The sequence below is a fragment of the Euwallacea similis genome, chromosome 4 (assembly GCF_039881205.1).
Source record: "Euwallacea similis isolate ESF13 chromosome 4, ESF131.1, whole genome shotgun sequence".
In the NCBI taxonomy this organism is placed as follows: Eukaryota; Metazoa; Arthropoda; class Insecta; order Coleoptera; family Curculionidae; genus Euwallacea; species Euwallacea similis.
In genome coordinates, this window is record NC_089612.1 from 1,456,790 (window position 1) to 1,482,578 (window position 25,789).

General features: G+C 37.8%; 1 protein-coding gene across 1 annotated transcript in view; it reads right to left on the minus strand.

Annotated features, from left to right (window-relative positions):
• Positions 1-2,092: 2,092 nt before the first annotated feature.
• Positions 2,093-25,789, minus strand: part of tutl (turtle) — a 58,895-nt gene continuing 35,198 nt past the window's right edge. The window contains exons 2-17 of the mRNA XM_066388959.1: positions 24,720-24,944; positions 23,967-24,145; positions 17,194-17,378; positions 16,911-17,140; positions 15,781-15,962; positions 15,499-15,730; positions 15,238-15,446; positions 14,978-15,185; positions 14,552-14,773; positions 14,282-14,497; positions 14,169-14,225; positions 13,928-14,113; positions 13,757-13,872; positions 13,588-13,699; positions 10,372-10,450; positions 2,093-4,052 (exon numbers count right to left, since the gene is read on the minus strand). Of these exons, the coding sequence (XP_066245056.1) occupies positions 2,813-4,052; positions 10,372-10,450; positions 13,588-13,699; positions 13,757-13,872; positions 13,928-14,113; positions 14,169-14,225; positions 14,282-14,497; positions 14,552-14,773; positions 14,978-15,185; positions 15,238-15,446; positions 15,499-15,730; positions 15,781-15,962; positions 16,911-17,140; positions 17,194-17,378; positions 23,967-24,145; positions 24,720-24,864 (3,798 nt within the window). The 5' untranslated portion in view covers positions 24,865-24,944 and the 3' untranslated portion in view covers positions 2,093-2,812. The remainder of the gene's footprint in view (positions 4,053-10,371; positions 10,451-13,587; positions 13,700-13,756; positions 13,873-13,927; positions 14,114-14,168; positions 14,226-14,281; positions 14,498-14,551; positions 14,774-14,977; positions 15,186-15,237; positions 15,447-15,498; positions 15,731-15,780; positions 15,963-16,910; positions 17,141-17,193; positions 17,379-23,966; positions 24,146-24,719; positions 24,945-25,789) is intronic.

Below are 25,789 nucleotides of genomic sequence, written 5' to 3' on the forward strand. Positions count from 1 at the left end.
GCTTTCAATAATAGATGAAATTCTTGGAAGATACGAGAATGTACGCGTTAATATTGTCAAGAAAACAAAATGTTTTTAGCTGCAATTTTATGTAAAATCATTAACGTAGCTTGTCTTTGACTACAGTTGCAAATTTTCGAAAGTTAGTGCTTTGATTGGCCACATTTCACGATTAAATTAATTGCAGTATGAGAGAAGCTCCGCCCCTGATTTCTTGTAAACGACGTCAATATTATCAAAGAAATAGGATTTATTTAGCTTTAAATTCATATAAAATCACGGCGCAATTTGATTTTTTGAGCACTTCAAATTTTCGAGAATCACTGCGCTGACTGATGTCGTTTTATAAATTATTTTTTCATAAAATAGGAGGAGCTACACTTTAGATTAGGTTCATATAAAATCAGTGTCGTAGTTTTCCCACAATAACAGTTGAAAATTCTGAAAAATCGATGTTCTGACGGACATACACTATTTGACGAATAAATTTCTCGTAGTATGAGAAGGACTACGTCTCTGATTGTTGTAAATGCAGACGTGAATATTAAGAGAGAAAGAGGATCTTTTTGGATCCAAATTCATATAAAATCAGTCACGTAACTTGCCTTTCGAAATAGGTGGAAATTATGGAAAACAAGTATGTTCACTGAAATGATATTTCATAATTTAATTCTTTGTAAAGCAGGAGGAAATACGTCTCTTTTATGAAGACGTCAATATGAAGAGGGAAAAAGGACTTTTGAACTTCCACTGATATGAAACCAGTCGCGTAATTTGCTTTTGAAAACAGCTGAATATTCTGGAAAGGAAAATCAGTCTGTTCGCTGTAATTTTATTTCATAATTTAATTCCTCATAAAATAGGCATATTACTATACTTCTAGTTCTTTGTCAATATTAAAAGAGAACCGTTCCGGCTTGAAATTCCTTTTTTCCTTTGAAACCAGTTGGAAATTATGGAAAACCAGTGCTGAATAATACATTATTTCATAACTAGACTTTTATAATAATAAATAAAAGAAGCTACGCATCTGATCTATAGTACATGAAGACGTCAAGGTGTATTAAAAAATGTAGTTAATTTTTTAGGGTTTAATTCATAAGAACTCTGTGGAGCAGTTTGCCTCTACACACAGTCTAAAGTTCTTGTTTCCACTTAAATCAAATTTAAAATATTCCTCGTGAAATGGGCTCTGTGGGGGGCAACCTCAAATATCAGAAAACACAGTGGCGTATCTCAAATATTATATTCGGCATATTGCATGTACAGTGTGGTCCAAATTCGAGGCGTATCGTGGGGACCTCGAGAACTATAAGAGATACGAGGTTGCTTAAATTAGGGCAAAGTTGTACAATTTAGTGCCCAAGAAAATGCCACTTCGAACTCGAAACAATTCCGAATACTTCTGAAAATAAAAAGCAACATAAAAAATCCAGGTCCGTATTTAAAAAAATTAAGTTGATGGTGGCTCAAAGACGAGACGTCGGATTTCAAATTTCATAACACCATCTTGTAGGGGCGAAAAAGTGGTAATAATAAAGTGACATTTATTTTGAAATATCTCTTCAAATAAAGACAGGAAAAAATAAAAATGATATAGCAAAATTTTGTTTCTTTCTGGATACCTCCGGAGGTGTTTGGACATTTTTCGGGTTTTTGGACTTTTAAACAGTTCAGTTTTGCTTTCCAGCCACCTTGTATCTCTTATAGTTTCCGAGATTCCAACGATACACCTCGAATTTGGACCACCCTGTACACACGTTCATTTACCTCAAATCAATGAAGGATAAAATTGTAAGATCATCCCGGTCCGTTTGACGTTGTTGTCACTGCTGCATATTAAATGTTCAGCATTTTTCACCTCTCATTTCGACCGCGATTTTCAAGAAAATGCAGACTTTTCAATATAGTCACAGTTGGCAATTTAGAATGATGAAAAATAAGAACCGAGTTTGGCAACATCAAAAGTGAAATTTGACTCTTGGAATGCTGAAGCTAGAATTGAATTTGGTAACAAAAGCGCAGCGCCATGTTGCCAAATTGGTCTGTTTCTCTAAGAAGTTACGGGATATTGCTGTCGTTAACTTTCACATATCTTTTGAAGCAAGGAAATGTATATTTCTCTTAACATATTTCCCTTTTAAGTCGGACACATAAATCCAACAGTATTGAACTAAACGAAAATTGCAAAGTAAAAACCTGTAACTCGCTCCTTATATAAATTTTTTTTATCTGCTAGAAACAACTAGTTTTACAATATCGCAACAGCCTCTGGTGAATGTTGGTCGCAACCCGTGAACGGGCTGCCCTAAAGCGTTTAGATTATTAGTTCCAACGAGCTAGAAAATCCGCCCAAAAATGCTCGAGACCCTTTCGAGAGTTGGCTGAACATTCATCAACATTTTGGGCCCATCTGGCTCTTTGTTTGATCACAATGCTATTGTATGGTGTTGTAATTGTTCGACTCTTGACTGAAAATAAGTGAATTTTCTAGTTCGACAAATTTTCACGTCTGGAGTGAATTGAGCTTCAACCTTATGGCGCTACAACATAAATAGGTACGTCCTAATATACAAAAGTTTCTCGTGTTTCAAAGACTTAATTATACCAATTTTTACCCTAAAAGTCAACTTGGTTCTGTGTTAAATATTTAGAACATTTTTTCGTTTCCGAAGTAAATTAGATATCACACTGAATTGAAAATATTGATGTCTCTTGCTACCGCACAAACACTGTCTCCTGTAACAACAACAATAATTACTCGCACCCTATTCAGATATGACTATGTATTATTATTGCATCTACGACTTCATCAACAGGCACTCTCCAGCTCCCTCCTCCTGCTCGCCTGCCTCTTTCTGAACTCATTGAACTCCTCTTTCATGGCTTGAACACGCGCGTCAATGTTGTCGTAGCGGCTTCTAATGGGGAAACTTTTCCTCTGGATAGAGTCCACCAAGTCAATATCCCTAGACCCAGTGGGAGTGGATGGAGTAGGGGTGGGAGTGCTAGGGTCAAACTCATAATGCCCGTCCACACTCCCCACATCAACCTTGTGAAAGAGATGATCCGAAGCTGTGGGGCTGCTTGAGGCCAGCTCCAACCAATGGCGCATTAGAGGTGGAGGTGGTGGGAGCAATGGAGGAGGGGGTGGTGGTCTGTAAGGGGGCAACCTCCAATCCATGAAAGTGCTACCGCTATGCGAGCTTTGGTTTTGCTGGGACGAAGTGTTCTTACTCCCGAAACCGCTAGAACTGGACCGGCTTTCCGGAGACCGATCCAGATGGTCCAGTTCTGGAGCACTACGAGCCAAACGCGCATGTCTCGGCATTAAAAGTCTACTAGAACGCGGGCGTATGACTACGGGTCTCGGACTGTCCAGCAATGGTTGTACCGGCACGAATCCTTGGTGCTCCTCATGGATCGCCCTCAAAGGAGGTAGCTCTTGGGAGTACCTTTCATGCATCGTCCTCAGCTGCAAGAAGCCTGGAGGAGTCGGGTAGGATCTTTCACCGGAACTGGGGTATCTCACCGAACTCAAGTCACTAAAATACATGGGAGTCCAAGGAGACAACAAAAGTCCGCTGGAATTCGTCGGGGAGCTGCTCTGGAACTTAGGAGTGGTATAAAACGTGGGCACGAATTGCAAGGTTGGGTGAATTCTATGGGGGTTTTCGATGAAGTATGCGGTTGGTATGGCAGACTGTCCAGAGGCGTCTGTTCTCAAGCTCAACTGGCTGGGGTAGCCCACCAATGGTCTCCTCCAAGAAGCACGATTTACCAGTTTCCTGCTGGGCAGAAAACCACCATCATCGCTGCTGGAAGAATTTGAAGGTGTGCTTGGCCTCAAGTCGTGTGGATTCACTAGGATAAACCTGCCGTCCGCCGCTCTGGAAATCCGACCTAAGGATTTGGAGGTGGACCCTGTTTGAAGATAGTCCGGGTGCCAGGTGAGGCTGGATAGGCTGCCCGATCTGCACCGGTCCTTAGGCCAGATCCAATTAAGGACGAAAGCTACGATGCTCAGACCTGGTATTCCGCCTTTTCTAAGTCTAAACCACAGAAGTCCAATTAGAAACTTTTCCCTTCATCAAGCCACTAGTTTTGTAACACGAAATCAAAACTTGAGGCTTTGAATTTTAATGGAGCTCAAACAAATTACGTTTTTAATGATTCATGCATGAAAACTCTCTATAACTCATGCTTGTACTACATACTACGGTAGGTATAAGTACGATTAGAAATCCTTAGGAAAGCTGTATGAAAAAACATCGCAATAACACTGCTGAGAGCTTATAGCAGCCTCAGTTGTAGGGTGGTGGTCTCCTAAAACAGTCTCCTTTGTCTTGTAAAGGGATTCACACTCAAGTCTAAAGTGAAATGAAACATCTACTCAAGTTACTGCGAGATTTTTTAATGGGATTGGATGGGATATGCTTCCGAAATTGTTACCTTATCAATTATTAGATAATTAGAACCCAATTTTGTTGGTTCTTCTGTGAAAAGTCGTATTCAGATAACTTTATAAGCATTATGATAACAGGCAGCCAACAATACTCTAGTGATATCGTTAAATGTAGAGCCAAACGTGCGGGTTTGACGAGTGTCGAATAATGGGTTTAGCGAACTATTTGTCAAACTGTTTGTCGAATGCCGAATATTCGCTGTTTAAGACTCGTCGAACCCCGCATGCTTGGCGTTGCCTTCAGAAATTAGGTTTCAAATATCCGAAAAAGCGGGAATACCACGCCTCTGATTTCATATATTAAACAGTTAGTTTTAAGACAAAACTAGAGGATTTTTTAGATTTAATATCATTGGCGTAGATCGTCTTTAAGGACAGTTATATAAATTGGAGAGTGCTCCTTTTATTTTTTTTATAAAATCGTTTATGTCGAGGAGGAAAGAAGATTTTTTGGATTTAAAATTGGTCTTGAAGTTCCTCCTTATTAAGGACATATACACATTCCGGAAAATCAACATGTCAATTGGCATACTGTTAATGGTTGCTAGTATTACGTGACACATTATATCAATCATAATTGATTAGCATACGCCTCAATTCCTCGTAAAATGGAAGTCACTACGCCACTGATTTTTTATAACGAAACAATTTCAAGAAGAACAAGATATTTCTGACTTTGAACTGATATCATATAAAATCAGTAGCTCTAGATTTCTAGTCTCTAACAAGTTAAAAATTGGTGAGAATCGATGCGTGTTGATACACTTTTACTCGTATGATTTAATTCCCAATAAAGTGCGAGGAAGGCCTTCTCTCCTTTTTTTCTATTTTTCAATAGCACTTATAAGTTCTTGGCAATTGCTGTGTTGATTCACCGAACGTTTCACGATATAATATCTCATAATATGAGAGCCACTTCGCCTCTGATTCTTTGTAAATAAAGCCATCAATTTCAAGGGAAATGAGAATATTTCTGGTTATATTATCAAATAAAACTGTGATAATAGTTTGGCTACAGTTTTATTTGGTAACTATTTATTATATCATCTAAGACCATAGACGGCGTTTGACATTTAAAAATGATTAAAAATCCCCGTGTTGAAAATTGAATATTTTTTCACGATTTCATTTTTCAGAAAACAGGAACCACTACGCCCCTGACACTTTGTAAATGAATTTGTGAATTTCAAAGTAAATGAGGTCTTTCTGTCTATAGTATTAAATTAAAAATCGCGTTATTTACCTCTATAATCAATTAAAAATTCTCGAAAATCCATATATTGGAAATGGATTTTTTTTCACGACCTATTTTGGCCATAAAACAGCAACCACTACTCGTCTGATACTAAATTGTAAATAAATCCGTTAATTTGAATCGAAATGGAGGTCTATCTGTATAATATGATATAAAGTCATGGACGTAGTTTGTCTCTATGAGTACCAAAAAATTACTGAAAATTTGTACTAAAAATGAAATATTTTTCAACGTTTTAATTCTTCAAAAAATCCGAGGCGTGTATTTTTTTGTAAATGAAGTTATCATTTTGCTGGAAAAGCAAGAATCCTTGTCGCTCTTAAATCGTTTAAAGTCGGAGATATAGTTTTCTTTTGAAAGCAGTTACAAAATCCTAAAATTAAGTGCTTATGTTGAAACAGAGTATTATTGATGTAAATTATCACAAGACCTAGCTGCTCCGCATATGGTGTTCTGTCGATAATTTTAAGGAAGAAAAAATCTGTCTTCCTTTAATATAATACAAAATCACTGGAGTGGGGTCCTCTAATGATACTAAAAAAAATATTTTTTTAATAAATGATCTCGTAAATGAGAGAATGTTTCTGGCATTAAAATGCTTCATGAATTAATTCTAAATTAAATGAGAGTTACTACGCCTTTGATTTTTTCCTAATTAAATCGGTCAATTTCAAGAGAGAATAATGGTGTATTTAACCTTAATTTCACATAAAATTAATGCTGTAATATACCTTTAAAAACTATTAAAAACTCTTTAAAATCGACCTGTTTCTTTTTCATGTCACGATTTACTGCTAATTACTCGAAAAATAGAAGTCGCTACGCCTCTAGTTTTTTCAGTCGTGAATTTCAAGAGAAAAGCCACTCTTTCTGGCTCTAATTTAAAAAAGTCAGTGGCGTTGTTCAGCACTGAGAACTGTAAACAATATCCTTGAAATCTCTGCGTTGATTGGCATGCTCTTATAGGAATTTATTCCTCGCAAGTTGGAGGTCAGTACCCCTCATTTTTTGTAAACGAATCCCTCATATAAGAGGGAAAATCAGATTCCTTGCAGCTTTAATATCGCATAAAATCTGTGGCCTAATTTGCCTTCAAAAACGGCTAAATAATCTTGAAAGTCAATATGTTGAATGGTCAATATAAAATGGGAGCCATTACAATCTTGGATTTTCTTCAATTATAGTGATGAATTTCAAGGGAGAAAGAGCTTTTTGCTGGCTTTAACATTATTGCGGTAGTTTGTTTTCAAGAGCAGCTAAAAGTTTTTAAAGGTAAATACGTTAATTAGCGTAGCACAGTTTCATTATTTAATTCCTCGTAAAACGAGGACCACTACGCCTGGGATTTTTTCTAAATGAAGTCAATTTCATGGGAGAAGGAACATTTTTTTAGCTTTAACATCACATAAAACCATTGATTTGGCTTGCCTCTAGAACCAGCTAAAATACTGAAAAACAATATGTTGATACCATATTTTGTCACGATTCAATTTTTCCCAAAATGCGAATCCGTACGTCTCTGAATATTTTGGTAAGTGAAGTCGACAATTCTAAAATTGAAAGATCTTTCTAGCTTAACTTTTCACTTGCATACGCTTTCAGGATTCAATTTCTTCGGAAATGGAAGTCACCATCTCACTGAATTTGTTGTAAATGAATTGATCAATTTCAGACCGAGAAACAATACGATTCCCGTTTTAACGTCAAATGAAATCAGTGGCGTAGTTTGTCTTTAAGGACAGCTAAAAATTCTGGAAAATCGAAGTGTTGGCGAGTGAAATACGGGCCTGCTCTACGCTTCTGAGGTTCTGTGAATATATGGGGTGATTTATTAACAATGGGACAACCGAAAGCTGGAAATGCTATGCGTCAAATGGTGACGATTGGAGAAAATATGCCTTGTTCGAAAGATGATAGTTTCGGATATATACAAAGCGTTGAAAGTTAAAATTTTAATTCATTTTTTTGCTATTATTCTGAAAATATCTGGGTTAGACACTTCAAAATTTCAATTGAATCAAAATCAATCAGTATTTGGAAGTTAAAGAAACCTCGGCTTCTTTCAATACGGAGAACAGTTCGTCTTGATTTTTAAATTTTCCTGAACGTTGTTAGCGTAACTGTCTATCTAACTGATTCCATAGATTCTCGATGGAGTTCAAATCGGGACTCTGCGCTGGTTATTTTAAAACACAAATCCCGTTTTCTGCAATCCAACGTTTAACGACCCCAGCAGTATGCTTCGGGTCGTTATCATGTTGAAATGACCAGCGCAAAGAAATATTTTCCTTTGATACTTTTGATTCTGCAACATATCCAGATATTGAAACCGATCCATCTTTCATTATATTTGAATTAAGGGGCCAACAGCACACACAAAAACCTGAAAAACATCCTCAAACTACAACATTTCCTCCGCCGTATTTTATTGTTGATAATGTGTATTTAGGGTCTAACCTACACCGTTTTGGCCATCTTACCCACTTCACTCCATTTGATCCAAACAAGTTGAACTTGCTTTCGTCTGAGAATAACAGTCCTCTATTTAGAAATACTCCAGTCAAGATGGTCTTTTGCAAATTTAAGTTTGGCAGCTCGGTTTTTTAGGAGAAATAAAAGGAAGTTTTGCTCTTTGCCTTCCACAAAGCCCCATACTGCTCAAACGATAGCGAATACTACGAACCGGAGCGATATTTCTGGAAATTCTTTCTTCACTGTAGTGGAGGATGTAAATGGTTCGCTACAACGAGTCTTCATTAGTTTGTTTTCGGGGGGGAGGGGAGGGGCTTGTTTTTTAGGCCTTCTTGTATTCCTGGGGCTTTTCGCTGTCTCATAACATTTAAAAGATGAAATAGTTTTACTTATCACACATCGATTGAGTTTAAACTGTTTAGCAATTGAAGCCTGCTTTTCACCACTATTGAATTTTTCTAATTTTTAATTTAATATCTTTAGATAAAGTATCGCCGCAAGGCATTTTCACTACTACTATGAACAAAAATTCTGAAGAATTGTTAGAATAAATTGCAATAACAAAAATGTTTTTCTACTTTTTGCCGCATTGAATTTATGAATTATTTCTCTCTTAGTAAAAAAATTAAAAAAATATATTCATATACAGGAATATTGTTCACAAGTTGAAACCAATTTTGTATACAGGACGATTCAGTCTTTAAATCAGTTTTTCCGGTGTTATTGATAATTTTGTATTGTTTCTTCACTTTTTGGCGATAATGTAGGTAAGTTTACCTAGAACTCCTTATTTTTGGTTAAGGAATTTTTGATTAAGCATCGTACAGTCATTTCACGGACACCCTGTATATCCGAAACTATTAACTTTCAGATAAGGTATATTTTTTCCCGTCATCACCATTTAAGGCGTAATATCTCAAGCTTTCGGTTGTGGCATTGTTGCACCCTGTAGTTGTAATTTCAGGACATTTCTCTGCTTTAGCATGAAAATGAAACGCTGAACTCTTTCTGATCTCAAAATTAGTGGCACAGCTTGTTTTGGAGGAGAGATAAAAACGCCTAAAAACCACAGCGTTAATACTCTGTTTCCCTCTATTAATCCACAGAATGGTATGTTATCGTTGCATGTAAATCCTAATTTACATGTGCAAATATGCGACGATTTACTAAATTCCACTCAAAGTCCAATTTGTAAAAAAAACAAAATTTGCGTAACTCAGTGAATAACAATTCCTGCTAAAGGCCCGGATTCGGTAGTTCGGGATGAGGAACAAAGGAATCGGGACAGTGTTTACGGGGCACATGACGTGAATTTACCATATAAAGAAACGAGTGCCAGCAACTGTAGTAGCATCGATCAATTAAAAACGAGTGCAAGAATCAAATAGAAATAGAGCTAATACATGTGCTTGAGTGTTGAGTGCTCTCAGTGGCGGCCGGGTTGCAATCCTTCACCTGATTTCCTCCTGGGGGGCGGAAGTCCACACGAGGGGCGGCAAGAATCACACGTGACCGATCAGAAACTGATGACGGTTGATGCAACATAACACGCGTTTAGTTAGGTCAAAAAACGGAGAAAGTTGAAGAGATCAGAAAGAGAGAAAAGGTTAATTGAGGACTGCTAACCCAACGCGTATTACAAGATAAAGTAGTGACAGTAATGAGCTAATGCACAGAACACATTAAGTACAGATCCTAAGACCTGATCTATGCATTCCAGGAACAAATGAAGCACACCAAAGTCACCGGATATAGGACATTTTCTTTTCGTTTAGTTTGTCCAAGACTCAAAGACTCTATATGCGGCGACTCTACGTATCCCTAAGAAATCTCGTTGTTGAATTGCGATAACTCTGGATTAGCTTGGATATAGATTTTTAAAGAAGTTATCGCAAGTATGAACGAGATCTATAAAAGTGCAGCTTACGGTTCGTGTCAACGCTTGTCCCGGGAATTATAAACACGCTCTCGTAATCACGGTAGGACTCGGATTCAACCGTCCTACAAGGAAAAACTGGCTCGGAAAATTTGCCTCTATTAATGCAAATCGCGTGTCACCGATTAAAGCTAAGTAATACCATAACAGAACTTCACTATCCTTTTAGATTTCAGTTGAATAAACATCAGCTAGGTTAGTTCAGGTTAGAATGAGAGGTGAAGACGTGCAAAGGAAACTTACTTTTTCAAAGGCACTTGACTTTCGGTGGCTCCGCTTCCGTTACGGGCATCGGATATTCTACAGGCTACCATGTTGTACGCTGGAAAAAATCGAAAAAATACATTAATCCCTTAAGGTTTTAATCACTTCTTTAGGTGGAGGTTAGTGCTTATCAAAAATAAGCTACGAAGCTCTAGAAAGTGCCATGTAAATGGGAGTATTAATGTTGTTCACTCATTAGTTTTCTATCTAGCTCTATTACAGTTCAAATACCGGTCATATACAGGGTGATTCATTAACAATGGGGCAACCGAAAGCTGGAGACACTACACGTCGAACGGTGATGATGGAGAAAATATACCTTACCCGAAAGATCCCGAAGGTACCCGAAAGAAGTATATATCCGAAAGATAGTTTCGGACATGTACAGGGTGTTGAAAGATTAAAATTTTAACTCATTTTTTTGCCATTATTCTGAAAACATCTAGGGTAGACACATGAAAATTTGTAAGCTTAAGTTTTTTAGGTGATGAATAAGATACGTTTTACCATTGAAAATGAAAATACACTTAATTTGTTTCGCTTTTAATTTCTCGTATCAGCGAATTTAAACATATTGTTCGTTAAATAGATTTTATTCCAAAACGGATCGAGATATCGAAGTGAAACATATAGAAATAAGTCTATTATAGAAAAAAAGCTCTTTCAGATTTTAAATCAAATTTCATGTTCATTCACACAGCGTAAAAAGTTATTAACTGTGAATTCTGTAAAATTGATCGTAAGTGGCGCCCTGTATAAAAACGTGGAAATTGCAAAACGTGCCTGATTCATCATCTAAAAAACATAATTTTACAAATTTTCAAGTTTTCAACCTAGATATTTGAAGAACAATGGCAAAAAAATGAGTTAAAATTTTAACTTTCAACACCCTGTATATATCCGAAACTATCTTTCGGGTATCTTCAGGATCTTTTGGGTAAGGCATATTTTCTCCAAACGTCACCATTTGACGTGTAGTGTCTCCAACTTGCGTTTGTCCCATGGTTAGTGAATCACTCTAAATTTTTCCGTAATTTGTTAATAGATTTGGAAATTGTCGTCACTACAAAGATCACCTACCATCAAGAAGACCTATAAAGCATGATAAGACAACTTGGTAAATACCACCAAAGTTGGAGGAAGAAAATCAGTGTAAATAGAGACTCACTGCGTGCATAATGATGCTGAGTATCTTATATTAAAAATATTGGCAATATTTGGTATGTTAGAGAAAATCTATATTCTGCTGGGTGAGGAGAAATCGCCACTCTGTATACAAGACATTTCAATTTGGACCCTCATCCATTTTAATGGAATATGTTGCCTTTATATGTCTATTATACCCAGAAAAATCAGCTGTGCAATTGAGATGAAACCAGGGGCAGAGATATTAAGCTAGGCTTGCAAATTGTTTGAATTATTTCGAAAACTTATTGATGTTTTAGAAAATTATTATTACATTGAAAAAATGCTACGCCACAGATTTGAATAGAATATATCGTTCCTACATGCCTACTACATCTTGAAATATGATAGCCTTAAATACAGAGCTGTAGCAAGTTGAGGCTTCTCAATCTTTTTGATCATCTGCGCCACTAACTTTAATGGAATACGTTCCTTGTATGTATCCATTATATTCATGAAATTTAGGAATTTGAACGGCTTAAAGCCAGAGATGCATCATGCGTGGTTTACCCTAGTTAGAATATTTCCCGCTTCTAACAATTTTTTTTAAGTCCACAAGCGTATCAATCTGTTTTGTAAAATGTTTTGATAGTTAGTAGAAATAATTCTAAAAACTCTAGTTTTTTGGTAATTATTGAAAAGTGTAACTATCCTGACACTAATTTCCATGGAAAATGTTACTTATGTGTGTCTATTGTATGTAAATACAAATTGGCAGTTTGATTGGTTTTAAAACAGAGGTGTATCAAGCTGGATTTGAAGACAAAAAAAATACATAAACCACTCCAAGATTTATTTCTTTAAATTGAAATTTATAGAAAATGTTAACATGTTCTTAACCAATGAAGATATGAGGGGCAACACAAAAAGGTCCCGAGGCAAGACTAGCGACTTTGAAAAGCTGATGCGAAACTTTACTTGTATTTTATTTTTAATTTTGCTCAATTATGCAAAAAAGGAATTTGTAAAATCATTGAAAATATGAAAAAATGTATATAAATGATTTCTTGAATTTCTCCCAACTTTTTTGGAACTCCTTCGGAAAACCCAACAATAGAGATGTCTAATTCTTAGAAATTTTTAAGATTCCTGAGGTTCGAAAATTTACCAACAAACGGATGGATACGTCCAGACCCTAAAGGTTGCAAAGTTTTGGAAAATCTTCTCAAGCGTCTTAAGATTGAAAGTAAAACTACCGAACTCTAAAAAAAAGTTCCTGAAGATTTCCAAAAATCTCCAGAAAACTAACGGTCCGGAAACTTGCAAACTAAAATGTTTTGAAACCTCACATTTACTACATCATCTGACAATGTTGTTTTATGTGATAATACCAGGTAATGTCAATTAATGAAAACGAAAAAGAAGAGTGGTGTTGCCAATTATATCAATAAAACATAACAGCAGGAACTAGGATTTTCCTAATTATAGCTTTTTTTCTTTCAAGAACACATGTATGTCAGCGACTATACCCAAAATCATTGAAAACACAGACGCCGTCATATGTCAGAAAGTTATAAAATGGCTGTCAAACTTTCATGTTGGTCACGAAAAACAAATGATAAGCGCAACGTTGCCAACGCCCAATAAAAATCGGATAATTGGTTATTTCCAAAAATCGGTAAATGTAGATATTTTGCTAAAATTTCTAAATTAGATTTAGATCATATATTATTATTACCTCACTTTTTTGTTAATTGGAGTAGTTGCTGCACAATTTGTGTGCTCTAAAAGTGGACTTAAAGTAATGTTATCGCGTGTATTGTGCAATGATAGATGAACTGGCCGATTTCAAAATGAAAGCTATAAAATGACAATAATCGAACAAGCTATAAATAGCGACTGTTTAGCTTTACCTAAAGAATACATACATTTTAGAGAGAGCTTACGGTTTGAAAGAAGAAAACACAAGTTAGTGTCCGATTTTAACTGAAATTGATTTCGGAACTTTACCCTTAAAAAAGGTAATATATTACATGACAAAACACCTTATCGCCGACCTCTCTGCCTTACCTTTTTCTTGTTTCCGTCGCTTCCTCTTGTTGCATATCTTAACGGCGCACACGGACAGAATAATGGCGACTATAAAAAAGAGAATTCCTCCCACTACTCCGGCAGTTATGGCCTGAAATTGGAAAACGTTTTCAGGCATGTAATAAGAAATTATAAGGACAAAAAGTACCTTGTGCTTCACACGTGCAGGCACTGAAAATTTCACTTCTTCGCTACCCTCGTAGCTTTGGGTGCCATGGGCGAAGATGCGGAAGTAATATGTACGGCCTCCAACTAGATTTTTCACTAATAAACCACATTTAATTATTACAACAGCCATATTTGCAGGGAAAATGAGTACCTAAATAATGAGTATCTTCGGGCCTAATTTGAGCCTTGTTTAGGGTCTTCCAGGGCCCATCAGTTCTATACTTAATCACATAGTGATGAATGTCCACTTTCGGTTCAAGAGGTGACATCCATGTGATCAGAAAACCATGATCTACTTCAGTTACAGTCAAGTTTCTTGGAGCACCAGGTTTTGGACCTGCAAAATTGCAAAAATGGTCATCCCCTGATGCTCATTCTACGGCAGCTCTTACCCGAATTCTCGCTGGGGTTTTGGGGTGAAGGAGTGGTGGTGACTAATATTCCCACATCTATGCAAGCAAGTCGTCATTAAAGTCGCAAGTTTAATGCAGTGAACGCAGCTCACCTAAAGTCCTAATGGTGAAAATCTTGCTCATCATTCCATCACCAAGGGCATTCTTGCCCACCACTTGGAACTCGTAGATGGTCCCAGGTGCAAGTCTGTTTATGGTCACTTGAGTACTTCCAGAAGGAGTCACCGGGATTGTAGCCCATTCAGAAGTACCTGATTCTCGATACCATAAAGTGTATTCTTGCTTATAATCCGGACCCCCACTGTACCCTGCAAAAGCAACATTTTTCCAAAGAGATTCAAGAATTTCATAAGCAATTTTACCAGGCATCCAGCTAAGAGTGACACTAAATTCAGTAGCGGATCCGGTTAAATTGTATGGGGCGTGAGGTTGGGTACCCTCCACCACCAATTGAGTAGACAGGACTATGGTTGCTACTTCATTGGTGGCTACGCATTGGTAGAAGCCGAAGTCTGACCTGCGAAGGCTTTCGATGGTGATGTTTCCTCCCACGATTTTAGCTCGGTTTTTCGGAAGAGGCGTTCCTGGATTGAGACGTTATATCTTCAGTACGATTCAACTCGAAAAATGATTTTTTTTGCGAAGATTATTAAAAAAAATTGAATAGAATTATTGAAAACAGAAAAATTTTAATGAAATAAAAGAGATGCCAAAACACTCAAGAGGTAAAGTAGCTAAATTTCTGGGTGGAAGGCATGTTGGAGATTAAAACGAGTCTTCGCTCTCACCATCTCTTCTCTGCCACTGTATAGTAGGTTTTTGTGTATCTTCCGCCCCCATCGCTTCACAGTGCATCTCTACAGTCTCCCCTACCTTCTTCTGGTACATAGGCTCAGGTTGTACAGTGAACACCGGAGGTTTTTTCACTAAAACCTCCATCTGACCAGAACTCCCTTTAGTCCCATGGGCATTGTACGGAGTGCAAGTATATTGACCCTATAAAACCCCGATTAAATCCGCTGCATTTGTGCTGCATGATATTACAAACTTGATGATTTTCATTGACCCTGGTGAATAGCAGAGATCCATTGTTCATGACAACGACATCTTTGATTTGATATGGCTCTAGTACTCGCTTGTCCTTGGTCCAGGTGACGTATTGCATGGGAGGATTAGCTTTGATGTAGCACTGGATCACCCCTGCCAGGCGGAATGGCAGATATTGAACAGTAGGGGTGAAGGTGACTCTAGCGGGGTCTAATGAAGGATTAATTGAAGGAGATGATGTAGTTTTTTAATTCAGACTTGCATTCAACATCTAAATAGGCCGAAGCGCTTTGGGGTTCTCCAATACCATTGCTCACTTCACACAGATACTGTCCAGAATCCTCCGGAATGACTGGATTGATCACCAAAGACCCATCTTTCCTCACTGAAACTCTCGTTTCCAGGGCTGCCAATTCCTTCACTGGAGCCCCCTCTCGAAACCACTTCACAGTTACATTTCCAGGTTGAGCTTTTGCTTCGCATTTGAACTGAACCTGCGAGTTTAATGCTCAAAATAGGAACTTTCGCACTCTCAAAAGCTCACTTTTTCTCCCTCCTGGGCGGTTTTGTTAGTCGGCGGTACCATAATGACAGCACCCCCAGCTATAATCACCCTCGCAGTGTGAGAAATCTGGCCCTCTCCATTCCGAGCTATGCAAGTATAGTCACCGATGTCCTCGTGCCGAATGTTCGATATGCGTAATTCAGTTCCGTCGTTGAATATCCCTGAAAAGGACAATAATGACCTGATTAAGGGAGGGAAAATATCTGTTGCTCTAAACCCTTTATCGGCAGAAAGACGTCGATTGTTCCCTTCGAGATATGACCGCAACGTCGACCGAAATTCCCTCATGGCTTTCCCTTAAAACGAACACTTCTTTGTGAATCAGGCGCCTTTGTACCAACCTGAACTCAGAGACAACTATTTAATCTGATAGGGAATATTTCCGCAGAAATATTCCGTGAAGATAGTGGAAAATCGTGAAATGACGTGGCTTAAAGATAAATTTAGTTCAAGAAAAAGGGCTCAAAGTCGACCCTTAGAAGAGCTTTTGGATGGGAACAATGTGAGTGTCTTTTCTGAGAGGTAAAATTCGGTTGACTTAAGATTTTAAAAAGTGGGTTAACTAAATCAGTACTTCAACTATTTCGAAGTCATTTACACGTGTGTTTATTGTACACGTAGAAGAGACAAAATTAGCAGTTTACTCCACCAAAAGTAAACCGAATTCGATGTACACAATAAGGCACCATTTCGTTTGTTATTGCTTTAAAAGGAATTCAAAATTTTCGCCACTCGCTCGCTCGCGCATCGGGAATGATGGTTTTCATTATATGCTGCTTCAATAACATCCTGTTTTTTAACCTATCTCTGGCCTAATTTTAAATAATTACATAAACTAGTTTCTTTCACGGGCTGAAACTATAGTTAGAATTGAATTATTCAAAACTTGAATTTTTAGTATTGTTTGCAACCAAACCCTGAAAAGTTACACGAACTCCTATCCCTCATAACTTTAAAAGGTTGGTGAAATACTCGCACATAATATTGAGGTATCTGCTTAATTTTTTTTTATATCGAGGTTTGTTGAAATCTGTAAGGTCCCATTGTTTCAATACTGTTGAATCAATAATAATCAATTCCTAGATATAGTAAGTGAAAGTTTTCATTACCTAATGTAGAGGACAAATCAACAGGATTGGCATCTTTATACCAAAGAATCTCTGGTGTAGGGGTGCCTTCCGCCTGACAATTGAGAATAATAGCATCCCCCAAGTTCACGTAGATGATGTCCTCAGGGGTGACCACAAATCTGGGGGGCGCGTGGACGTCCAAATGGAACCAGGTGCCGTTCTTGTGTTGGTTCGGGGAACGGTTGAGGAATACCACTTTACATTCGTACCTAGATGGAAAACATAGTTACGTCTTCATTTCTCGAAGGCATAGAAACCTTACCATCCTTGATCGGATTCTCGAATGTTGGTGAGATTGAGCGAGGCTGCGCCATAATTCGAATCGGGGTTGACTCGGGCAACGCGCCCCTCATACCCCTCCCCGCTGTGGGTGGGGTAGCTCTCATACCAAATGTAAATTGGAATGTCCTGGCCCTTTAAAAAGTACTCAATCAAGGTACGGCTCTTCTAGGTGGAAAGGAAACAATGAAAAAAAAACGACTTTAATCCACTTGCGACATTTCGTGTTGGGAAGAAAAGGTGTCCCTGCTCGATGTAGTTTAGAAATCAAAACAAAATGGATAATTGAGTTGAAAATTGGGAATCGGCGAAGAAATCTGCTGCCGACATATCGAGACATTTTCGCCCGATTTGACGACACATCGAGACAAAATATTTTCAACTTCAATGTATCCCTTAAAACTAGATTTCTCTAAAACGGCTGGTCTGTTTTTTGTTTTTTTTTTTAAGTGGAGCACTCTTTTCTGCAACAAAATCATAAGAACTTCTCTTCTATTGTTTCATTCACTATCGCGCTTCGTTTTAAAAATACAAATATTAGAATTCTGCATTAGGTATAGTCATGTTAGTGCTGCTATTGTAGGTAGATAATCAGATCGAACTAAAGCAGAAGGTTAGATAAGCAATTTTAATAGGTAACTTGAAAGTAATTTAATGTGCAGCTCTGATAAATTGAATATTACGGGAGTATTACTCGACAAAATCGACGCACAAAATATATCGAAGTGGTTTTGAGTTTTGTTCTAAGATCTCATTAATCTATGAAATGGGGAAAATTTATGCTACTTAGATTAAGTTCCCATGGATATCATATTGTTCAATATTATTTCTACATAGGATGAGTTAGTGGCAAGTCAGTAAAAGAAATGATAGAGTAAATCACAGCAGCTATCCATAGCGAGGCTGCCGCGGATTTCCCCCGACCTGATCACCGATATTAGGTAAAGTTTCATGTTTATACAATCGGCTGAGCTGATGCTTGCTTGTGGCTCCATCTCTTTTCTCCTTCCATATGCATAGTTCTTCGGGCATGCGCGCCCATATAAGCTTTATACTTACTTTGTACGCACATAAGCCTCATGACGTCAATAAGTAGAAACACGGGTCGGCGAATTGCCGAACATCCTCTTTCCATTTCTACTCGATCGCTTATTCCCTTTGACGGACTTGACACTAAATTTTCCTACTTTTATGTTCATCCAATTTTCATGTCAGGACATAGGTATCAATGGGCGGCGACTACTCTCCATAGTAAAATTAAATGATAAGGTCGATAGGTTCGGCGAAGTCATTAAACAGTAGTGCGTGCTTAGAAGCAAGAATTGTCAAATTACGACCTCAGAAAAGAAAATCATTAGGAACAATATGCAGTGACAAGAAACAGAACGCAACCTTTTTATACCGTGCGGCTCTAAAGTGTCCTCCCCCCGCCCCGGTTCATTTTTTTAAATTATTATTTTTTAAAAATTCAAAAGCAACATTAAATAGGACAACAAATACAATCCTTTTACGTTTGTTTATTTTTTAAATATTGCTTACGTCACCGGTAGCGCAGAATGACCGATTTTTCAAAATTGGAACATAGGTCACGTGATACCTCAAATTAAAGATATTTCAAAACTACATTCAATGATGTATTGCGATTCAAAATTTATCGATTAGTTTGTGAGAAAACAGCTATAAATTTGGTAAAAAATGCAATACAAACTCGGTTAAACAGTACATAAACAGTGAAAAAACTGGTTTGTTGATAGAAAATTGCTTTATTTTGGATTTTGTGCCCACAAACACTCTTTGGTTATTTTTATTTATTAGTAGTTTTGAAAGATCTTTAATTTACGGTGTCACATAACCCATGTTCCAATTTTTTAAAATCGGCCATTTTGCGCTACCGGTGACGTAAACAAAATTAAAAAAATAAACAAACGTCAAAAGAAAGTATTTTTTGTCCTCTTTAGTGCTGCTTTTGAATTTTAAAAAAATAATAATTTGTTAAAAAGTTAAGGGGGAGAGAGGTACAATTTGGAGCCGCAAGGTATATCAGTTATTTATACTATTCTAGAAACACCTTAATTAATAAGGGATGAGATCAAAATGAAAATATGCCTACCTACTTACGATTTGTCCATAAGTAGTTAAATTTCACCCCTAATCCTTAAGGTCGAACAATAATTCACAATTCACAAATTTAGATCGCACTTTTAAGGTAACGTAGAAGAGAGAACATTTTGAATTTTGCCAGGTCTCACTTCACCGTACACGAGTTTCGGCCGCATCCTAAAAACCACTACCTGTTACACCTCTAATTAATATAAAATATTACTAAGTCTGTCTAATAGTTGTTATTGCAGTCAATAGAAAATATCGCACCCAGATTACGGCCCCCCTAACAACGGATTGGTCTTGTTTCCACGTACCCTCTAGACATAAATCTTTTAACATCCTAAAACTCCCCTCTTAAGCGAAACCAGAAAATAGCCTGATCCACCCAGAAAATTTCTCCTTTGTTTTGTAACTGAGTCTTCAATTTTTTTGCCACAAAAATTCAGGAAATCTTTCCAGGCGTCTCATGTCTCGGCTCATGGCTTTTTGCTCCTTGAGCAAAAATACGTGCCGTTTCAGAGAAATCTAGTTTAAAGTTGACCTTTAAATTTTGCGCGTAACACTTCAATTGTTGTTCAGTTTAGTTAAGATTGCTTACATCGAGAAATGATAATTTGTCACTTTAAATGGAGAAAGAATCTCCGAGAAGATCTCCAGGAAAATTTTACATGAGGTGTCGGTCTGAATAATAAGATCGAGCTGAGACGAAAAGACCTAAACAAACAAACATCTACAATGCTCTTAACTGACGGGATCGAATAGGAGCAAAACCCTACTGAAGAGCCCATCTAAACCTCTATCACCAGTTAGAGTTGTGGAAATATTCCAATTACATCGAATTAAAGTCATTTTATCATTGCAAATACCGAAAACTACAAAAGCCAAACAGCATGCAACAACAATAACTACAAGTATCCAAATTTTCGACGCCGAAAGCTTTGCACACCATATGAATATCGCCATTTTGGCAGATCAATAACGGCATTTGATCCGCTTAAAAAGCCTTTTCAGAAAAGATTAGTATCAAAGTTTTGCATTGTTGCTTTCGGGCCATTCATAACTTGCTGGAGTATGAGAGGCACGTTTTCGATGTCAAGTACAGACGACAAGTTTTGAGGGGAAACTTTTATTATCGTGAAGCAAAGCACATGCATACCTAAAGAGATGGAGAGATAGACTGATGATTCATCTGGATTAGTTGGTTATTACACGTAAAGTGTTAGTAGCAGAAGTGCTAAAATGATGGTGTTTGAGTTGAAAGTTGAAGTTGAGCTGAAACGGCAATAATCGATCAGTCTGCTCTCCATATCCCCTCGTGACAGAAGGACTTTTGCGGCAATTTCGGTCAATGACGGGGGTCCGTGGTTGGCACAATGACACCCCAATAATACTAGCCTCAAATTTACAGTATATTGTTCTAGCTTTGAAAGCACTTACACCCATTGTTAACTATGACCTGTTCGTGAAACAATGAATAAACGACATTAGTAAATTTTATTCATCGTTTAGTTTACGGCGCGCTCTTCTAGGACAAAAACACCTCTTAACACGAATACATAAATTAAAATAAAGTGGCCGTTTCAACGTCGGCGGACCTCCAGTTGTGGGTGCGGTTTTATCCATTTAAGGATGTAAATGCTTTCAAGAACGAGAAATACCAGTCTTTTATATGAAAAACGTTGCCGAGGCTGTGGCGGTGGGGAACGAAACGACCGCCGCAACTTTTAATGGAGGATTTTAGTGGAAATGCTATCCAGGAACACGTGCCGCAGCATAACGTGAAAAGTTTTTTAATGCTTTACGGTACTTCCAGGGGAGGGAAAGCACAGGATCTGAGCCAAAGTTTCTCAGATTGGGAAGCTCTCAGTGGAGAAGCATCAGGAGGTCTTCAACTGACCAGTAACCAGAATTAAGACAAATTTATCACTTTTTATTTAGAACAAGACAATTTATGTCTGCCCAGAATGACCAATATATCTTTCATGCGGCTGCACCCTCTCCCCTCTCCCCCCTGGCCATGGTCCTTTCTAATGCAAATTTTCTGGCCTTAAGGTAGAATCCAAGACCACTAATCCAAGAGAAAATAACTCGTTTAAAATCACGTCAGTTTCGTCTATTTTCGTAGCTCTGCATGAGTCTTAAATAACCGACAACTCCGTCATTTCACTGCGCCTTCTTCCCCTTTCCCCACTAGCCCTGGTCCTTTCCAATGCAAATTTTCCTGGCCTTAAGGTATGATTCAAGACTTCTAATCCGAGAGAAAATAGCTCGTTTGCAATCACATCAGTTTCGTCTATTCTCGTGATCTAGATATTGAAGGGGGCTCAAAAGAACCCATGGTCAAATTTGGACATTCCTTCATGACATTCGCTTTCTACACATGTTTATTTCTAAATTCTCCGCCTGGACGGCCATTAAGTGAGCTCTTAAGCCAAGTCTTTATTCTACTTTACATCCACTTCGTATACGTTCAATAGCTTTCCACGTGGAAATTAGACTGCATATTCCATCCATAGGTTGCAATCCAGGCACGACTTGTACCAGCAATAGAACGTTCCGAGAAATCATCAAGTACATTCCTCTTCTGAAGTTCCTTCCACTACTGATGTCTCTCAATCCTCCATTACAAAACTTCTTTTTGTGCAGATTGGAATACACCAGCTACAGTTGGCGTCTCTCGCCCATAAAATTTCTCTATCCAGATTGAAGTTTTTTCGTCTTTCTAGAGAAAGTTTTGTGATAAGAATTTGGAACACGGAAAAATGTTAAACCTTTAATTCTTCCCTTCTTCAGTGTATTTTCACAGATTACAAGAACAGGGGAGATACTGAAAAGGACCTTTGCAATTTCTACGGAGAAACTTTTCGAATTAATGTAATATTTTCCTGTGATAAGGCGCATTTATATATGCTTAAATTAGCCAAAAAGAAGCTTTGGGTTCTTGGAGGAGAGTTTTTAGTTTATGCAGCACTATGCAGCAATTATAAGAAAATACCAGACAGGCCAAAAAGGAGCTTTCTAGATTTTTTTAATTCGGAGTTACAATTTCTCAAATTTGCTTTTGAAGACAACTAGATATTCCTGTACAATATTTCTGGAAAACTCATTAAATTAAGCCCATCTTTTCCCGTAATGAAAGGTATATTTAAGTGGTTGAATCCTCCAGAAATGAGTTTCGTAGATTCTTTCGATTGCTTGAGTTTTTGATTACAACTTTCAACTTACTCACGTGACTGAGAAAAACTTCCTAAAATTCATTCAGATTAAGTTGATATTTCGCTCTGATGAAGGGCACCCATAGGCGCGCAAAGGGACCAAAAAGACTTTCTCCATTTGAAGGCAACACTATTTCAAACTTCCATTTTTTCGCTTCAAAGAAATTTACCATCGAATCGCATTATACGATTCTTCTCTATGAAATTTCTCTATCCGAAGTGAAGTTTCTGGCAAATCCAGAAATACATGATTCTCGAGTGCTTCTTCCCCGTTTCGGCGTGTTTCTACAAATCACACTAAACGATTCTCCCGTAAGAAACAATCTGATTCATATTTCAAGCACTAAAAATCCAGAAGAGGATGGATATTGCCGCCCATTTATTTTAGTTCTCATCTCATTGTAGCGACGATGGATGAGGTTTTGAGCTTTGATTAGCAGTGCAACATCAGTGAAAGATATCAGGTTGAGGGCCCGTTTCATTAATACTTGCGCAGCTTAGAGGGTACTACTGACCTTCTAACCAACAACAATTATGGTGGCGAGAAAGGAGTTGTTTTGTCCTTTGATTGAAAGTTTCGTTCATGTATATTGTAGCCCTAGAAGGAAATTCCTTGATCCAAGGAAGTTCGTCTTTAACTGCTCCTATAAAATTGCCTCAGCATAAGTCAGGAGCTTGGCTAATCTCCTTGATTTTGAAATGAAGTCTGTAGTGAGCTTGTCTTTTAAGGTTCCCATCTTAGGGCGTTCTAACTTGCTGTCGGGATTAATCCTGGAAATTTGGAAATTTCCATCCATAAAATCAATTTTTTAGTCGGTTTCATATTAAAAGTGTCTAGTCGTTTTGGATTTGAAATTCAGCACTATTGTCTCAAAACCCGTATTCCTCAACTTTAAATCCCACCACATACAATAGTGCAGCAATCCCAAATAAGATTTCCACCGCTTAAAATTGGGTATGAAACGGGTTAGAGGGCGGATTTACCCCCGTAAACCCCATTTTAATATGCTTTCCTTAAATGCGGGAATTCTTTACGCGAACTCGGTATACGTAAAAAGCCATTCGACTAAATTGGTTTTCCAAGTAGTAAGGCTGTGCACTGAAACAAGGTCTAAAATGTATTTCCTAACGAGTTTTGCTGCTCCGCGACTAAAAGCTTCGAAATTAATATTCAGAAAGTAAATTATCTCGTGCATTAGCTCATAGAAAATATCTGAATTTCAATTTTAAAACCTAAAGAGAAAATGGTTTGTTCCACCGTCGTAAGCCCCAACAACTAACTAGATACCACACAGTGATTCTAGATAGCACTGAACTTTTCTGTGTGCTACCTAGCACAACAAAATCTACAAACCCTAGACCAGGACGTGAATCCCCATCAGAGAGCAGACAGTAGAAAAAGAGAGAGTGGGAAGCATGATCGTACCGTGTCGCCTACCTTCTTCTCCCACTGTAACACGTACGGAACCGGGTGTCCTTCAGGGAATTCCACCTGGCAATTAAATACCACCGATTCGCCAAGAATGGCAGTGATGTGCACCGCATCCTGATAGCCTCCTCCCTGTCCAGACCCGGGAGCGTTGGAGTTGTTCTCATTGTTCGCGGAATTTGCTGAAACTTGGAAAGTAAATTTTTGTAAGTGAACTCTATAAAGGAAGCCCATAAAGAAACTTTTAATCTCGTTAGAGTAAATCTCAGAGAATATTAAAAATGTGGCTTCTCAAGGGTATTAAGTCGCCATCTGAACTGTGCAAGCAAACAGATATCCCAGAGATTTTCGCAATTTATCCTTTGCCTCTTATAAATGTAAATTCTGATCCTAAGAGACGAAGATAAACACTTCCAAGACGACTCGGAAATGCCTTGTTATCGTTAAAATCGAGTTTGCCGCCGAATCTTGATGCATCCACTCCGGGATGATCGAAGTTAATAAAATTAGTATTGACTTTTAAAGTGGAGTGGAATTTGAGGAGATATTTCAGTGAAAACATAGGGGGGATTTCGTCTTAATATACACAGGAAGTTTAGGACTCCGATAATAACTTTTCCTGCAAAACTATCTGACAGACAACTTCCTAATTTCGTTTTAGAAACTTTCAAACTATTTGGGGTAAAAGACGTCATTAATCTTTGTTTAGGATTTTAAAGTAGTCGAAACTTTTATACAGGGCAGATAAATGGTGGTTTCTACCTGATGAACTCTGGAAGAGAAAGGTGGGGACGGTGAGGAGGGTGAAGATGACGAGCAGAGGCGGCGCAGCTGGGCGGGGACGATGCGACGACGATTTTGCTGAGTAATCGGACGGGGAGGCCCGGGGGTGCGTGCGCATGCCCATTCCGGCGCTTCCATACTCCTAGCTATCGCACAGCACGCCTCATCGCCGCTGCCACTGCTTCGGCTTCCAATCTGGTTCGCCTGAAAAAGAAAAAAATAATTAACTTCTTTGAACATTACGATTCTTCAATTCACAATAGAAACATCAAAAACCGATTGTTCCCTCTTCCAGGTTTCATTATTTATGATATATGCGCGTGTGGTTTGAGCCGAATAAGTCTGTCAATAAAGCAGCTCATGGGGAACAATCGGTCATCTGCTGGAATAAAACAACAGCAGGGTTCGGAAATCAAGGATACAAAAACCCAATTTTTTTCGGATTTAACATGTTCCCGATTCGATTTAGGTGCATCCCTAGTTAACACGACAATATGGAGGCTTGTAGAAGAGATTCAGAATTATAAAAAAAATGATTTTAAGTCCATTGACTTTCACGATTTATATACCGTGTGGCTTTAAATTGTACCCTCCTCCCGCCCTGTTAATTTTTTTACAAATTATTATTTTTAAAAAATTCAAAAGTAGCATTAAATAAGACAAAAAGTACCATCTTTTAGCGTTGGTTTATTTTTCTAAATTACGTCACCGGTAGGGCAAAATGGCCGATTTTTTAAAATTGAACAATGGGTCAAGTAACACTTTAAATTAAAGATATTTCAAAACAACGTTCGATGGTGGAATGCGATTTATAATCAATCGATTAGCTTTTGACAAAAAGAGCTATAAATAGAAAAATAATTGTCGTACAAATGCAACACAAATTCAGTTTCGTAGTACATAAACAATAAAACAAACTTGTTTGGTGATAGGAAATTAATTAAATTAAATGCTCGAAAAAAGCACCATTTTGTTCCTACCAAAAATGTATTTTAACAACAAATTTCTGCCTTACATTAGCGAAGGTTTGTGGATTAATAGATCTGCAA